The following is a 19,382-nucleotide window of genomic DNA, read 5'->3' on the forward strand; positions in this document are numbered from 1 at the left end:
CTGGCGGTTGTGTAAAGGGTTTAAGAGTCTCATTTTTGTAGTTTTTATATTTGGGTTGTTTGGTATTTGGATCATTGGATGTGTGATTGAAAGTTAAGCCCATTATTCAATGGCCCATTAGCATTTTTTATAAAGTTTTGTTTTGTTTTCGTTGAAAGTTAGATTTAAAATTTTTATACTCGTGACCTTATATCTTTAGTTTTCCAATTGACCTAACATGACCGAATTATACGAACATATATTTAAAATTTGGACCTTATCAATCAAAGTATTTTATTAAGTCAAACCGGTCTAAATTATCGTATGAGCAGCTTTTAGAAGTGTTGGTTTAACATATTGATGTTGTTAGATTATTTGTAAGAAAGTTGATGTTACATATTGCATTTCATACCATCTCCTATTGAACGACTTTGTTATGAAACATTTACCACACAGTTCAACAAATGGAAAAAGGGTTCATTTTTGTGGCAAAAATTTTGCTTTCATAATTCACGACAATTGTGTCGTATAGAATAAAGATAAAGAATGTAATCTACCAATAAACTAAAACATGATTGTGTATTTTTTTAAACGACATGTGGCACAATACAATATTTAGAGGACATGTGTCTTTATTAATGTATATTTATTATATACTAGGATACTAATTGCTTAAATGTACTATAAATATTGTTTTGAACTTTCGGTTACTTTTTGTCGATCACAAACAATTGCAGCTTTCAAAATCGTTAGAGAGGTAATAATATGTTATGCTCTTCGTTTATCTTTTTTCATTATTAATTTGTTATACATATACACATACATCCTCATCATTTAAATGATTTTGACTAATAGTTTTAACTTTATATTCATATTGTAACAAGTCAAGACATGTCAACAATGGATTCGTTTGTTCATGATTTGTTTTGCTATTAATTTATCCAAATATCTATTTGTATGTTATTTATTCATGTCATTGTAGGTCTTTTTCTCAATCTATTGAAAAAACAAGAAATATATGGATATAATTTTTACTCCGAACGACCGGTATGTTGTTATTTTGTTGTTTTAATATAATTAAACACATGTATGTCATGGTTATAAATATATGATATGTCAGTCCGTATATCGTACGAGTATTAGTACTTGTAGAGAAACAAAATAATTAAAGTATCGTTATGGAAAATTAGCTACAAGCCTACGACTCATCAAAACTTCTATGAGACAATTGAATGGGCCATACAAACAAAATTAAATGGCTTATAATGTAGGCGTGTGCTTGTAGAAGGCATGATGAATAGCCTAATTAAAGAAAAATTAAAAAAAAATCAAGTTCTCAAATTCGCAAAGCTTATTCGTTCTTAAACAAGCATGTTAAACCCAAGTATACATCACTCATATCCAAAAAGAAAATTTGCGGATCTATGCTATAAATTTACAACAATCATTTTGATACTTAGTTGATGAATCTCAAGATGAATACAAGAACGTGCAAATGGCTATTATTGTGAGACTTGTTGAACGATATGGGCATGTCAAAGAAAGATTTATAGACATTCATGTAAAAGATACATTTGGACGCCCAAATCCATTTTAAGCTCCAAGGCACACTTCGGGGCAATGTAGAGGACGTCCGCAACTCAGGGGCGGCTGCACTGTAAAACAAGAAGGAAGGCCCACCCTCAAAGCAGCCCAAATGAAATTCTTTTTTGTATTAAGCCCAACATCTGAAATTCATTTGATGTATAAAATATATTGTAGTTACCAAAATTATAAAACAAGATAGTAGACTGTTACGTGCAAAACAAATTGTTTATAATATAGAACTTGTAAATCCGGGTTGACCCAAACAAAATGTGATCAATACATGATTATTGCAAAAGAATGTGTGTGTAGTATAAGGCTTTTGCCGATTTAGAAAACATGCATGGTAGAATAGGATCAACACATCAACTTTTCCTAATGTTTGCTTGTTCGAAAAACTTGCTAGTAAAAATGTTTTTTAGAAATCAACATGGTAGAATAGGAGCAACGTCAACTTCGATTACTAATTGCTTTCTCAAAAACTGTTCGATTTTTTTACATTAATATAAAATCCCGGTGATAGCTTTTCTACAGATTAATTAATCGATCGAGGAGAGCTTGATGTTTATTACGAAACATGTGTCACATATAATTTCTTAATATATAAAAATTATAACCCCTATGTTAGAAAGTTTACATAAATAGGACATGCAAATTGACTAAAATACCCTTAATGTATTAAATCAGCATCAACACTTAATAATAAATTACACCATTAGTTCATTATATTATAAAATATCTCTATTAACCCTTTTAAATTAAATACTTTTATCTATGCAAATAGATGTCGTCACCACCATCATCGCCGACTCGTCGCCGCATTGCACGAGTACCATGCTCGTAGTTTCTTAAAGAAATAAACTGTCGTGGTCTACGTTTTTATCAAGATATCACATACTCCGTATGTGTCATGGAATTTACGTAAGGGGTTAAGCTTGGCATCGGTTACATAAAATGAATAAAAATAAAGATAAAAAAAACTGTTGAAGACAGTAAGATCTGCAGGTTGGTGTATGGAATATTTTTTTATATTCTTTTTATTGGGACGGTGAACAAACATATAGTATATGTCATCCGTGGGGGTTAAAATGATTAGAGGGTACAACAACATATGCGACGATTATATCCTCGGTTACTACAAAAACATTTGTAGGTAAAGAGGACGAGCATCTTTTGGAAATCGTTGTTCAATTAACTCACCAATCTCTAGACCCGACCCCTTTTTTGTTTTTTGGCTCTACTAGTGTTGTTTAAAATTATTATTTTAATTTTTTTTTAACTACAAACTACTCATAGTATTTTAACTTGAATCCATATAAGGAGAACCATAAATTAGTGATAAGAAAAATTTTAACCACAAACTTAAATCACTAATGAGCTACTAACACACCTAATCATCTTCACGAAGGGTGTCGATGAGTATTACTGCGACCGACGTAAATGGTGGAGTAAGGAGAAAACTTGGAAACGGTATATATTTTATATTATATTATTGTTCTAAGTGATCTCTCTAATTCGTAGGTTAAAAGTTCAATTTCCAGTCATATTATAAAAGAGTTTAAAACCAATGTTTTAAAACCATATCAACATGATTGAATAAGTAATACGAGTACCATATTTCCGTTTGAGCCAATTAGAAACAGTAAATTAAAAGAAACATACATTAAACATAATAATATTGATAGAACTTAGCAATAAGATTGGTGGTTTGTTGGTAAGGTACTTGTATTTTGTGGTTTCCCTCCAACATTCAAATATATTAGGCGGGAGTATTTTCGAGAAAAAATGATAAATCATTCAAAACAATCTCCTTATAAAGCATCCTACTTATGTGATAATGACACTTGAAGAAAATTAAATGATTAAATTAGGAAAGAAAGAGTGAATTACACTTATCATAATTCAAGATTTTTAGGAAAAATGTTAAATTATTTATTAAATGGATTTATCATTCCTTATTTTCAAGCCTTTTTTGTGACGTCTTAGATTTTATCCTAAACATTTGAGTTGATAGTTTAACGTTGAAAAAATATAAATTGAAAAAATTGTAAGAATTTTAACTAGAATAGAATATAAGTTTAAAAATACTAGCATATTGTCTACGCAATGCAGTGACTGTGACGACAGTGCGGAGATAACAGGTGCCGTCAACGACTGGTGGTGATGACGAATAATGTAGGTTATTGATATAAATATATTTGATATCATGATTATAATTAAATTAGAATTAAAAGATGGCTATTTTTTACAATATTGTATAGATTAGGTTCTTATCAATAAACAATTAAATATATAAAAAAATATTATTTATTTACAAATATGCCTAACGAAAGTCTTACAGAATGATATATCTGACATTTAGGGTTGGAGATTCGTTTTCAACTTAAGGGTTCAAGTTACAGGAATTGTGACTTTTAGATTATAATCAAGGGTAATTTTCAAAAATGATCATTGAATTTTAATCATTGATTAAGGTTAAAATTTCCCTAATTTAACTAAAGTTAGAGAAGTAATTTGAGATAATCCTCATCCAACATTTGATATGTACCCATGTAATTAGAAGAATTATTAATTAAATTCTGTAGGTGCATATTTTAAGACTTTAGAAAATAACCAAATTTAACCAAATTTGACATAATAATTGTGCATAACAAAGTTATAATACCAATAAATTTAAAAAGTTAAACCCAGACAAATAATATAAACAGGAAATTATTGAAAATCAAGTTGATCATTTTTGGTCTACTCTACTTGGTCCAATTTGATCCTAATAATTTGAAAATCATCTATAAATATAGTAATAAGATAATTTGCGGTTTAGATATGATATGACTTATCATAATTGAAATTTAAAAACACTATTAGAAACGAAAGGTGTATGATCGTCAGTGGAGGAGCTTTGTACTGGCCAAAGATAGTCATGACAACTCTACAATTTATATAAAACTCTATATTTATAGTATTATTTCTATATTTTTATTCAATTTTAAGGTAATTGACAACCTCATGCTAACATAATTGAATTTTATAGTTTAACTTTAATAGAGATCCTGATTTCACCCCTAACGATCGTGACACCTGCATGATTATTTAATGCCACCAAAACAAATGTCCTCCTGTATTTTGATCTTCAAAATCAAGTTGTGTTAGTGAAAGTAAATATTGAACGCATGACTAATGTTATAAATACCGATATATACTGGTTGATATTATCAGTATCGGAAGATATTCCGGTACAGTTATCACGATATTTTGTTAGGTATTTTCAGTATTCTATGTTGACCGATACTTTCTGATATTACCGTTATGATATTTTCATTTTATTTTATTTTTGACTTTTTAAAAAAAAATTCTATGACCCTTTAATTTTTATTTTTTTTTGTGAACTTTACAACTTATATTTTGTTATAAACACCTATTTTATATTATTTTTAGTGAATTGTAATTTGACTATTTCCGTTAAATTGTAACAAATTTTATAAAATTTTCATTAAAAAAGTTAAATGAAAATAAATTAGACGTACCAACCCGTATTTTTAAGAATATTGAAAAATTTCACCACACTGGCACGAGAAAAATACCAACATCTAAAAACATTGCCTATGACTCCTTAGTGGACATTGGCTATTAAAATGGATCGGACGGGGTTTAAAGAAAATAATGGGAACGTCAAGGTGAATATATAGTCATGACAATGATTTTTTCGAACATTTCGTCGGCACACGACATCAAGGAAATCTCATTGTTTAATGGTGATGCCTTGCACCTATTTTGGACAGCGAAATATTAATCATGGGTCGTTACAAAAACCCTTAAGGTTTGTCATTCTCAAATCTAACTCAAGACCTTAAGTAAAACCGATAGCGCCTTCAACCAGCTAGGTTAGATATCATTAGCTAGTCATGACAATGATATAAACTTAAAATAAAATCCGGCCTATCATATATTACATGCCTAAACATACTATACAATATATAATATAAGGATGACGATTTGTATACCATTAGTTTTTCTAAATTCATCATAAAAAGGCTTTATTGTGTTATACAATACAACACTATAAAACACATCTAGTGATGTATCATCAAAAATTAATTGGTGATATATAAATAAAAAATTGCTTAGCATTATGTCTTAGAAAACTCCTAGCTAAGGGCAATCAAACGATCCTTATATATATATATATATATATCCGTTACTTTGACAAGAATAGTAATAAATTGCGTCGTAAATAAGTGAGAGTGGGTCGGATCGTTGAGGAACCAGCGAGCCAACCGTTGGTTTTTCACGTGATAGACACGGTACGGACACTGGGCTGGGCTCCTCCAACTGGTTGTTGTTTTGTAGAGAATTGAAGGAGACTAACTGATTGATGAAAACCGATTTGACGCCCTCTGCATGCATGTCCCCATCTAACTAGCTTCATGCACCTTCCTCCCATCTCAAATATAATAATTTGTTTTTTTATCTCAACGTCTCAAATTTCTAACAACTTTAAAGAAATACAAAAATACACTTACATAATTAAAAAAAAAGAATAAAAAATGATATTCGTATCGCTGCATCTAATAAATGTCTCATAATGTATAAGTTTTACAACTAACTGTACAAGTCAGAATTACACAAATATGATAATTCAATCAGAATAAATGATACTAAAATCACTTTCCAAAATGAATTAATGAATATATATATATATATATGTTCGTACCACATATAATGTCCAATTAATTTTTAATATATATACTAAATTACTAAATAAGCTCAAAAAATGAAAAACAAATTAAATATATATTAATACACATACATAATTACAACAAAAGATTACCGAACATATATATGTCATAAAAACGTAAACATATAATCTACAAATAATATACAGTAGTACCAAGTATTTTTCACATAAAATATAAATAATATAAGCATTTTTTTAGAGAAATTTTGGTTTAACAATTTTTTTTATATACATATTCAACACTCTAATTCCAAGAAGAAACCTAACCTATTTTGATAAGATGTTTATTTTCATGAGAACATTTTGTTTACGTTAGAATTTGAAATTATGTATTTCTTCCGTTTCAATTTATTTGTCTACTTTTGACTTTCAAAGTCTTTTTGTTTCAACTTTTACCGTAAATAATTTTGTTTGTATTATATAATACTTGATGAAAGTTATACCATTAAAAAGTTAATTCAAAATCAGATTTGTTTATATATTTTATATCAAGTGTTACAAAATATAAACAAAAATATTTACGGTCAAAGTTGAAACAAAAATAATTTAAAAGTCAACAGAAACAAATAAAATGAGACGGAGAGAGTATTTTTCACGGATATCTTGTATGCCTTTTATGGTTCAACAAAAAAGTATTACTTATTATAACGAATGAAGCAAGAACTTATAAGGCTATTTGCAATGCTAAGAACGCCTTTAGTCGTTTTTGAGTTGTTATATCATATCCTTACAAATCCTTATACATCCTTATATATTCTTTAAATCCTATAATTTTATCTATAATTATACAAACATCCTTACATATCCTTTTTCTTCCAACTAAAAACAAAAATATATTAGGTAAGGATAAATAAGGGCATGACCTTAAATAAAGACATATTTCAAAAAATCTTTAGTTTTAAATAAATTTTAACGGTAAATGATATCCAAGGTACAAAAGACGTCTAAAATCACTAATTGGAGATAGCCTTAATTCATATACATATTACTCATAATAAAATGCTATGAAAAGTGTGAAATTTGAGAGCATGTATAATACATTGTATATTGTTTGTATATATTTTTAGTGAAAGTTGAGAGTGTATACCTCGTGATCGGGGAAGGGGCAGATCCCTGGGAGACTGTATCCCCTGGTCACGTGCCCTCTTTTGACCATTCCAATCGAGTGCATTATTTTTAATATACTGTATACTTTTATTTATATTTCCTTGGCTGTAATATATATTTTAAATTTAAATCTTCAAACAACACAAAAACAATATAGTACCTGACCAAGTACTGTAATATGTGTAGACTCCGTTGCGGCCTTAGTATTACTCGTAGTATTTTTAAAATTATTCAAATGCACTTATCCTGAAATATTTTGATTTTTTTATATATATGGTTAGTTAATTTTATAATTATAATGGTACAGTTGTTCTGAAAAGCTACAAAAAAACCACACTATTATTATTATTATTATTATTATTATACTATATTTAGGTGCAATTACTATATCGACATTGTTATTATATTGAACTATATATATATAGTTTGTGTTATCATATGATGTCATGCATCAGTAGTGCGTTCGTGACTTCGTGTCCATGTAAGGAATATTCTTAGTACGAGTATATATATAAGATGATAACATTTCACTAATTTAGAACTAATAACATACAATTACTACTTGTGGGTACGTTACTTGGGATTTTGGCACGAAATAGCCTGATCATAATAGCAAAGGTGTTAGAAAAAGCATATATAGCACCAAGAGTTTACGAAACATCACGTACCAAAGAAAATAAAAGAGGGCTAATTAAGATCAACACCTGCTAGCTTGAAACAAAGATCCAGATCGCCTGCTTAATTGAAAGGACACGATACAAATTAAAATATGCTCTATATATAGTTGTACGCACAAAAAGAACACTACATGGTTAAGTTGACGGAACAAACACTACATTTCTTATATATGGCTAGAGCCTGGATGTATAAGTTCGAGCTTCAAAAGAAACTGCATGACTTTTGAATTGATCTCGAGTGCGAGAATATTAATTTGGCCCGTAATTAATGTTACAAGTTTTCTCGATATATATATGGATCACGTACTATATATTTATAAAATTGTGTCTTTTGCGTACGTACATTAATTTTGCATAAATAGCGCATCCTTAATTTGATCAGAGTAGAGCCAAGTGAAATTAAAAAATATCCGGTTGAGTCAAGTTATGTAGAATTTATTATAAGAATAGTGAGTTGATCACTACTTAGTACTTACTACGCATGCATGGAGTATTATGTGTTTGATATTTAAATCGAATTCAGCCAGCTATATATACAACTTCTAGCTAGTAAAACTCAAAGTCAAGTTTTATATATATATATATATATATAACCAACCCAACTTAACCCAACTCAAACTTGACACACGAGCTATATATATATTGATTGACTTAATTAGATTACATCTCTACATCTCGATCGACGTCCATATTGATCAGTAATTATTTAATTTCTAAACCTAGCTAGCAAAAATTTATAAAGTAAAACTAGCAAATTAATTAAAAAAAATTTGTTCAACTTTATTTTCTTAGTCACATACTCACATATCAATTTTTTTCCCCTCATGTTACTCTACTTTGTTTATTGTTAAACATGTTACACTTTTATGATTAAAAAGTAAACCGTAGGGAAACGTAAAGGTTGGTAATTAATCACTTTTTCACCTCGGTAAACGTAAGTATAAGATGTGTAGTAGTGATGATGAGAAAGAGTACAAGCATAGATTTCTTTCCCCAAAATCGGGGTGTTTTTTGAGAGAGACGTGGGGTCTCACCCGGCCCACTGTAAAACTCTGTGCTTATATATAATGATAAATCCAAGTAAAAGCAGTCTTTAATTTACAAAGAAGGGAAGGGAAGTTAAAACCCACAACGTGCTCCACTGTCAAACTCCTTGACTCTTATTTCATCATCTTCTCACTTATCTCCTCCTTATATAATCCTAACTCTTCATTTCTATTCAACCTCTTCTATCATTACATTTTTCGTACCACACACTTCACTCTCTCCATATAACTAATCACACACAATAACACATTTCAAATAACATATACATACAATATTTCTAAAAAAATGTATAGGTGTGGTAGTGGCACTAATAATAATACCATGGTGTTTTCCATGCCTTATGATGGAGAATCACCTACTTCTTCCACTGTTGTTGATTGTACACTCTCTCTAGGCACTCCGGCCACTCGTCTGGCCGGAGATTACGAGAGAGTGAATAATGAAAGAAAACCTTCTTCTAATTCCAACGACTCCAATTGGTCTACTAGTTTTTGTTGGGATATTTTGCATCCCAGCCAAAAATCTAACCTCGGTACCGACTCTTTGAGACGGTGTGCTAATTGCGACACCACCTCTACCCCTCTTTGGCGAAATGGCCCTCGTGGCCCTAAGGTATATATATTAATTTACCACTAACACGATTTTATAACACACACACATATATTACTATTACATATAATTTAGAATAGTGACATATATATTTATATATAACAACATTCTACTATAAAACTTTGTATATGCATGCCATTTATTTTGTATAATTTTTTTTTAACAGGGAGTTAATAGTTGTACGAATAAATGAAAAGTTATTAAACTTTACAAAATTAATTTGAAAGTATGTTCTATAATTAATGTCATCTTTTAAATTTTTTGTGTTACTTTTTTTTTAATTAAATGGCTACTGTATTTGCAGTCATTGTGCAATGCATGTGGGATAAGGTTCAAGAAAGAAGAGCGGCGAGCAAATGCGGCGACGGCTGGCGGCGGTGACACGACGGAGACGCACCATTACCAACCAACAATGAACGGGAACCCGTGGGTGCACCACACTCAAGCAACTCATAAAGTGTCGCCGTCATGTTACACACCGGCGGCGGCGAAAGTGAATGAATTTAGGTTTATGGATGACGTGGACGACAGAGATTCTCCGTTCCTATCGTGGCGTCTCAACGTTACAACTGACAGACCAGGTTTAGTCCACGGGTGTACGAGATGAATGTGTGGCCCACTTTGATGATGACGTGGAGTAAAAATATGAATAACTTTTATTTTGTATTCCAGAGTATGAAATGGTTGGTTCAGTGCATCACTTTTGAAATCACTTGTACTTTGTGAAGTCGTACTTGTACTATTATTCGGTGTTGGTTGATCTTGGGTTTGGGAAAGGCTTTTATTTGTTTAGTTTTTGTTAAGTGTGTTCGTACTTTTTATGTCTTTGGATTTTGTCGGTCAAACATATTCTTTTCGGTATCAAAAAAGAAATGACTTTTCGAAAATTGATCTCAAGAAGTTGATTTTATATTTTTGGTAAGGGTAATGATCAATTTTTTTAAGCGGTTAGTTTAAAAGTCCTTTTAATTAATAAGATTGTGACATGTAAAAAATCAGGTTGGGCTGTGAGATTATGAAAGAAAATTAGTAGTATTTATATGTCATTATCTAAAGATATTTGGATGATTTTTAAGCTAATGTTGTAACGAGGATAAATCATTTTTCTTTTGGTAAATCTTTTTTTCTTTAAAATTTTTAAACGGCAAGTTAACCTACTTGTATTTTTAAATTACACGTCTAAAGTATCACGTACTCCCCACCCCACCCCAATAATCCACCTCAAATGTAAAAAATGGGATTAGTAACGAATAGGCCAACGAACATTGGCAAATATCAACATTTATTTTTACCTTTTCTTACAATGGTGAGAAGTAGGTATATGATTATAGTCACGCTAAGTAAACAATTATGAATAGAAGTGACATATACTCGTAAACAAAAACACACGTACGGTCCCGAAGCTTTAAAAGGCTACGTTGTTCTAAAAATTTATGAAGTAGAGCTAATTTTTTGCAAGCTAGCTAGTTTAATTCATTTATATATTTGTAATACAAGCGACACATTTTCCATTAACTAATTAAATATTACTCGTATATACTATATACATTTATTTATAATAAAAAAGAAACTAACATAGTATATATGTTAGATATAAAATCACAACAAAAATATAAATATAATGTGAGACTTGATCCAATATACGAGTATAATAATAGGAATATGGCAATCAAAATGACACAAAAGGTGAATTGTCAAATATGTGTCGTCCAATGGTTCATCCTTTCGTTCATTTATACTTGCATCCCCGTTTCATTAAAATTAGTTGCAACTTCCATCACATCATTCCATTAGTTTTATGTATATTTTCTAACGGAAAATCCATTTAACCTTTAAACTATCCCAAATAATACTAAAATAACCCATGTCAAGTATTGAACTTAACTTGTTTTCACCCCAAAAAGTAAAAGTCTCTACCAAAATGAAGTACTTGATTAAACTGATGTAGATAGACAAGTTTAATCTGTGTTAACATTCTAATAGTAAACTAAATTTACCAGTATATATGTCAAGTTTCAATTAAATAATGTGTGCATGTAATGGGGGGAGGTCGAAAATATTCTTAAACCAAAACTCACTACAAACAATATTGCATTTGTTCATACTTTTAGGTGAGTGTGAACAAATTAAAAATTTTGTCACGCTTTTTAGTGTGTCGAAATATATTGAATTAAAAGTGTATGGAAATTTCTCCACACTAAAAAGTGTGTAAAAATAAAAATTCACACTTTTTAGTGTGAACTTTCATAATTATTTTGTCACGCTTCATTTGTCCACGGTAACTAAAAAAGTTATCGTATGAAAGTTCACACTAAAAAGTGTGAACTTTTATTTCTACACACTTTTTAGTGTGGTAAAAATTCCACACTTTTAATTCAATATATTTTTACACACTAAAAAGCGTGACAAAATTTTTAATTTGTTCACACTTACTTAAAAGTGTGAACAAATGCAATATGATTTGTAGTGACTATTTCTACGATAACTTCGTGATTAAGATATTTAGGTATTAAGATAAGATTTTTTACAAAAGGTCTTATGTATAAATCTTAATAGCTACAATTTAATTTAGGGTTAACCATGGAAGTGTTTAGAACCAACCACATAGATGTCCTGGTTAGACCACGTACATATATCCAAGTCGGACAGAATTAATATCCTGGATAACTTAAATTGGGAAAATCCAGTCCGGGTTTGAATTCATAATTGAAATTAATTTATTTGAAAAGTACGTACGTAGGTTGTATTATATTGACAGTTAAATCATAGTAAAATGTGTAAATATACGTCTATGTACACATACATTATTTATTATACTTGCTACGTACAGTTGCATCAAAATTGAACAGTGATATTACTATTGTTTGATACCTTTTACACAGTCAATTTGACAAGTAATTTTCCAGTTAAGTGCTGGAAAGAAAATATTCCAACTCGATTATCTCAGTCCCCTTTAGGTTGTTGCATCGCGTCGTGAATACTACTTGTTTTGTTGTCGTGTTGTTGTTTGGGAGAGTTGAAGGTCTTTAACTTCAGCGACATTCAGAATTAAAGACCCATATATTCATGCATGTGATAACTGACTGACTAATGACCAGCAAATGTCTAATTTCAAGAATCTTTAAAGCTGATCGATTTTCTTTGGTCAAGACTAGTACTAATTAAAGAGACTATCAATTGTAAGTTCTCTGTTTGAGTGATTAACTAACCCATTTTTGGTCCCCGACCACCCGATCACACATGAGATCAGATAAAGCGCTTAACACTCTTGTAAGTTGTTTGTATGAAGCATTCTTTTATACTAACTAGATCAAGCAACGAACTAAAGTGTCCCATACCCATCTTTGTCGGGTTTGTGTATCGATATTGTTTTTGTGAGCTCTTGGGAAAGATCAGCTTGTTATCCCTAGAGCAGAGGCGGTACCAGAAAAAAATTCCAAAGGGCACAATTTAGAAAACTTATGAAAAATAAATCTAAAAGGGGGCAAAATGTTAAAAACCTATAAAAATTTTTAAAAATTTATGAAAAATTTAAAAATACATGACAAAATTTAAATTTGGAGGGGCGCATTGGACCCCCTTGCCCCCCCTTTAGTACCGCCCCTGCCCTAGAGCAACTTTTATCCATTGAGTGACAACCCTTTTCATTCACTAAAACAAAGATGTCATTTATTCACACTTACTTTAAAGAAGTGTGAAATTTTTTTAAAATTTGTTCATACTTAAAAATGTTTAAAAAGTATTAATATTTAAAAGTATGAAGAAATTTAAAAAATCATAAATTTTTCACACTTACATATGTGAGGAAAAAAAGTTCACCCTTCCAAGTGTGTAAAATTATATCAATTGTTCACACTTAGAAGTGTAAGGAATAATTTGTAACACCAAATTTCTTCACACAAGGAAGTTGTGAAGAAATTAGGTGTTACAATTTCACTTTTACACTTTTAAGTGTGAATATATTTGACATTTGTTCATAATTTAGGTGTGAATTTTTTCTTTCCACATATATATAAGCGTGAAAAAATTATAATTTTTCAAAAATTTTCAAACTTTTATGTGTGTATAATTTTTAAACATATTTAAGCGTGAATAAATTAAGAAATTTCTTCACATTTATTTAGATTAAGTGTGAATAAATGAAATTTTTTTGGTAATGATTCAGCGTGTTGTTGTAACTTAGATTTAAGTAGATCAACAATATCTTTATCTCATGTATACGAAATAGTCTATTCTGTAAACAAATATAAGTTAGAGAGCTAAGTAGTACGTCGATAAGGATCGATCATGCTATTGTTGAATAAATTGCTTCATTGTGGTCAGCTGGCCGGCCATATGATTATTTTAAAATGTGTGGAATGGTTTTTGGAGATATAACCCCCATTGTTACAGTTATGATACATAATTATGTCTATAACCAGAACACAGTAAAGTCATGAGGTAAATAATTAAATCGTGCAGTATTGTGGGGAAGCAAATAAATAAATAAATAAAATCACTTGTCAGACCGTCAGAACGAAGAACATGTTCTTACAATCCAAATATATGTAGGCAATATTCAACAATGTACTGAACTCAGCTCCTTTTGTTATGACCACACGAAACTATGAAATGAGGTAACAGTTGAAGGCGTTAAGAAGGCAGGCAGGGCCGGTGCGTGTTGAACCATCATGTGTCTTATAATAGTGCCTTGCAAAGTTCTTTAATTTGCTTCCTGCCTGATAAAGTGGTAAAAATAATTTGGTCATCTTTCAGAATCCACTACCTTGTGTCTGTACCAGTTTTTTTATATACATACTAATTCAACACAAGTAGTCAAACACAAACACTATGGGTTCATATGATAGGCGTTATACTTCCCAATGTCACGATAGGGGTCAATTTTTCTTACTAGGAAAGGTTTCAACCAAACATTTCCCTTTTTTATTCGTTGATGAACTAAACCATATTTGCATAATTGATTTTGGCTCACATTTTTACCTCAATTATATCAGTTTTGGTAAACTATGTGCGAAGTCAAACATCTTTTATTTTGGGGCTTAAAATCCCTTAAATTCATGTATGTCTGTACCGATTTACGATAGCATATACTGTTCATTAATGTAATAATTGACCAATGTAGAAACAAGAAGAATAATTACCTGTAGAGATCATGTAAGAATTCCATAGCAATGTCATCTGAAGGACCATTGTATTTCTTCCAAAGTTTTTCCTTTTGTTTCAGGAACCCATAATTTCACAAAAATTAGAGTGAAAGTAGACACGGCAGCATAGATGATGAAGGTTCCTGTAAAAGAGGTAGCAGTATTTCAATAGACTTCCTCATATAACTACGTGCACATACACAAGGGGTATATACCTCCACTGCTCCAGTCTAAGAGTAGCGGAGCCGTCATTGTAACAATTGACGCTGCCAACCAATTAAACAATGTCGCAACACTGCCAGCAAGACTCTTAATATTTACAGGAAGTATCTGAGATGAAAAGAGAGCAAAGTATTTTAAGTTAATTTGTTGTGAAAGACAAACTCATAAAAGCATGTATGTATGGCATCAACAAAGAGATCTTTTATAAAAATTTGTATTTTATATATCTAAATTCACCGTACCTCGGACATTATAACCCATGGAATAGGTCCAAGTCCTAGAGAGAATCCGGTCACCATAATCTGGACGATTAACGAACAATCATAACTCATAACTCAACATACATATAAATATTACTGTATGTTGGGTCACAAGAACAGAATTACAGAATCAACCAAAACGCACCACCAGCCCAACGAGTGACAGTATCCCCAAGAAGCCGTAAAGGGATGAATGTTTTGAAACAAAGAGCTGAAATTCAACATAAAAAAGCAATATGATCCTATAGTACTAACTAGAAAGTCTTTACATATGTGAAACATTTAGAAACAAGCATTACTTGCCTTCAAGAAGAAACTCATTGAAACAAGAAGACTGCTTGTAATCATTAGAAATGAAGACAACTGGATAAACAAATCAAGTATTAAATCTCCTGGTTGAAGTTATTAATGATAAATTGTCTCAACTTAGATTTTAGCAAGCTGATAATTACCAACATGAGAACTCGGCGACCACTTTTATCCACCAGTGATGTTGTAATAGCAGTAGCAATAACCTACATAGATGCCAGGTACTGACCGTTGACCAATAAGTGTTTTTCATTAAAATTTTCGTGTAGATTAGTTAGTAAATACCTGAATCGCACCAAGTCCAAGTGTTGCGGCTTTGTTGGATGAAATTCCTGTTCAAAATGCTTTGATGGGTCATTATAAAAAGACGGCTTAATAGTAGCTACCTTTTGTTTCATGACAAAAAAAATTTGGGAAGTTTGATCTTAATTTCCATTAATCCATTAACTTTTTGCAGCACGGAAGAAGGGACAATGTTGCGGTCATCATTTTAAATCTTAAGTATAACATACGTTGATGCATTATGGATACAATTTAAATGTAATGAACTAACCAGCGGAAATGAAGATGTTACTAGAGTAGAATAGAACACCATTTATACCACTGAGTTGCTGAAGAAGAAGTAGGCCTATTCCCACCTGAATGACATAGTTCAGAAAGTAGGGAAAAATAACATAAACCAGCTTTCAGTTGTTTTTTGGGGCTTTAAAGAACCTTATAGTAATGAATTAAACGAAGAGCTGGCAAAGTATACCATTAAAGGGTACCAGTATCTTCTTCTCTTAAGCTCAGAAAATCGAATTGTAGCTCGTTTGCCTGATGTAGACACAGATCTCTGTTGCAATTCAGATATAGATATTAAGCATGGGTAGACTCTCATCTAATCAACATACTTAATGTTAGATTTAGAAAAATATTGAGTAACTCTACATTATATAAACCAGTAGGCAAAGGTTAACTTTTGCTGTCATACAAAACTAGTAGAGAAAAAAACCACTATTGAACTGATAACAATAATCAGATACCTTTATCTCATTTAACTCGAGAGAGATGTCTGTATCAAATCCTCGTAAAACTTGTAGAGAGGTTTCACAATCTTCCATAAACCCCATCTTGGCCTGCAGGAGAATGAAAGTAAGAAAAAACAGAGAACTATAGCTCAATCTAGTGAATTATAACTAGAAATTCGAGTTTATATTCTTACCAACCAACGAGGAGATTCAGGAATGAAAAATAGACCAGGTATCAGAAAGATGCATGGCAAAGTTCCTATCGACAAGAAATAAGACACGTTATTGTTGAAGGCAGTTAGCTTGTTTAGCTAATTAATTAAGGAGCAGAATTTACTAAGCTTCCATTATCAGAAAATGAACTTAAGAAGTAAACATTTGATCTTGTAATGTACTTACCGTAGTAACTATGTTCTACAAACAAATATTCTACTAGTATTTCTACAGTCTAAGCTCATTTTTACTGTACAAATTATCTGATGAACTCGACTAAAAATGCACTAGTAAAGAGTAAAACCTCACCAACAACTGCGAGTCCTCTCCATGGAAGAAAAAGTCCCAAAAGGTATGCCAACAATATACCGATAGTGACAGAGAGCTATAATAAAAGAGTGGGGGAGTTAGTTTGAAGAAGTGTGAAATATAAAACAGTAAGTCATGCTACACCAGTTCACAATAAGTCAATAAACAATAAAATATTAAAAGATAATAAGTTCCTGAAGACGAAAAGATCATAGCCAACCTGGTTCACTGATCCAAGACTACCTCTCATGTTTTGAGGTGAGATCTCGGCAATATATACAGGAACCTACAGAGCATATATATGAAATTGTAAATCGTGCTATCCTCATCAATTTCATTGCACATGGAATAGGTGATATAATGAAATGAAAGTGAGTATTGCCTAAAGATTTACCGTGTATGATATCACACCAACACCAAAGCCTTCCAATAGCCTTCCCATATATAAGAATGAGTAATCCTATAAAAAATAAAAAATAAAAAAAATCAACAATACTAATAAAGATAGTGATCTAGTTAAAATTAATGAACTACACACGAAACGAATGTGGCACTACAAATTATTGTAAGAGATGATTACTTATAAGGGCAAAAATGAGCTTATAGTACTGGTAACTTACTCTGGCAAATGAAATAGCAAGCCATCCAAGTATATTAGGAATAGCAGCAATCATCAAAGACTGCATTCACAACACAAATCTAAACCATTATATCATGAGTTTCTGTACATTTTAATTAGAATGCACCTCAAAAAAACTTTCTAAACTAACATAATCAACTGGATACTTATCATACCCCTTTTCGTCCAATGTACTCTGCAATCTGACCACTAGCTATTGCACCAACCATAGCCCCAACATTTGCCAATGAACCAAACACTGAAAACTGTTACACGTACATTTCAGAAAACCAATTAAGCTAACCATCACACCACTAAAATGATCACAATCAAGTCACAACATATCTAAAAATATATGGAAAAAACAAACCTCGGAAATCTTAAGTTTAAGATCGGCTATGATATCCGCTTGTGTAGGATTTGTATATCCACACTGATAAAATAGAAAGAAAAGCAAAAACACCAATTACTTAAATCACAAACACATTTGAATATACATTGGGTAAAGTTAAGAAGTAAAGTTTCATGATGAAGAAGTTAAAATGCCCAAAACAATTTTGGTGATGCATGACACATGTGTCTCATTTACCTTATTTTTTACATATCTTGATGCACTTTATCACACCAGAGAATTGATCTTCCTACAACTTTTTTTTTTTTTTCCATAAAAACACTTTACTTCTTATCTTTAATTAGTATATATAAATTCTAGTCCGAATAATGAAATGTTTCATGTGAGGGAAATAAATCAATTAGCTACTATACGAAATAAATTTGTATATATACGTACGGTGAATCCAAACTGGATAGGGCCTAAGGCGATGATGGAAACGCAAAGGAAGATGGAGACGGATTCACGAAGGATTTGAGCAGATGATCCTAACATGCTGGACTGACGGGAGCTCATACCGGCCATGCGGTACCAACTCCCGGTGTGAAGGAGGGGTTTCTTGAGGCTGCTGCCACCTCCTTCATCTATCTCAGGATCTCGTGTCGCCATATATATATGATCAGTCGTTGTGATCAGAAGCTAGAAGAATACAATTAATTATTAATTAATGTACGCGTACGTGATTATTAGGAAATTATATATATATGAAGAACTGAAGATGGTAATTAATAAGTAATGAGGATATGCTATTGTTTCTGGATGACACATGCAAAATGAGAAAGGATTATTGATCGATGGAGAAGCTGATAATGGGGAGGGAGGGACTAAGACGTAGTCATCTGTATGTTAGGACACGGATACGGTTTTTTCGGGAGCTTAATTTCTTTAATTATTTTAGGCTAATTGCACATTAATTAGCCCTTGGTCTATATTGTATTAATTAAGTTAAATAAATTATCTTCTTTCTTTTTGTTGTACAATAAGGAGTTTGCTAAATACAGCTTTTAGGGCTGTGTTAAGGTGCATAAATTGTTTGTATATTTACCAAGAAAATCAGGGGACGAGCTTTTAATATGAAAGGTACAAGTTTTTTTATACACGTTAAATACAGCCCTTAAGGCTGTATTTAGCATTTCCCATATATCAAAGATGAAACGTGCGCTTAAT

At 31.2% G+C, this 19,382-nt stretch overlaps 2 protein-coding genes across 2 annotated transcripts; one reads left to right on the forward strand and one right to left on the reverse strand.

The window, feature by feature from the left end:
* The first annotated feature begins 9,414 nt into the window (after positions 1–9,414).
* Positions 9,415–10,355, forward strand: LOC122590315 (GATA transcription factor 19). The gene is made up of 2 exons (XM_043762634.1): positions 9,415–9,741; positions 10,043–10,355. The coding sequence occupies exons 1-2, from the start codon at positions 9,415–9,417 to the stop codon at positions 10,343–10,345; spliced, it is 630 nt and encodes a 209-aa protein (XP_043618569.1). The 3' UTR covers positions 10,346–10,355.
* A 3,856-nt stretch (positions 10,356–14,211) lies between these two features.
* LOC122589474 (sugar transporter ERD6-like 6) lies at positions 14,212–18,824 on the reverse strand. Its single transcript, XM_043761767.1, has 19 exons — positions 18,615–18,824; positions 18,195–18,257; positions 18,001–18,090; positions 17,826–17,885; positions 17,600–17,665; positions 17,426–17,491; positions 17,206–17,281; positions 16,878–16,942; positions 16,699–16,791; positions 16,428–16,508; positions 16,227–16,311; positions 15,959–16,005; positions 15,817–15,879; positions 15,668–15,727; positions 15,510–15,575; positions 15,347–15,406; positions 15,098–15,212; positions 14,880–15,025; positions 14,212–14,456 (listed from the first exon to the last, which is right to left on the reverse strand). The coding sequence occupies exons 1-18, from the start codon at positions 18,822–18,824 to the stop codon at positions 14,913–14,915; spliced, it is 1,479 nt and encodes a 492-aa protein (XP_043617702.1). The 3' UTR covers positions 14,212–14,456; positions 14,880–14,912.
* Between the last annotated feature and the right edge of the window lie 558 nt (positions 18,825–19,382).

The sequence above is a fragment of the Erigeron canadensis genome, chromosome 2 (assembly GCF_010389155.1).
Source record: "Erigeron canadensis isolate Cc75 chromosome 2, C_canadensis_v1, whole genome shotgun sequence".
In the NCBI taxonomy this organism is placed as follows: domain Eukaryota; kingdom Viridiplantae; phylum Streptophyta; class Magnoliopsida; order Asterales; family Asteraceae; genus Erigeron; species Erigeron canadensis.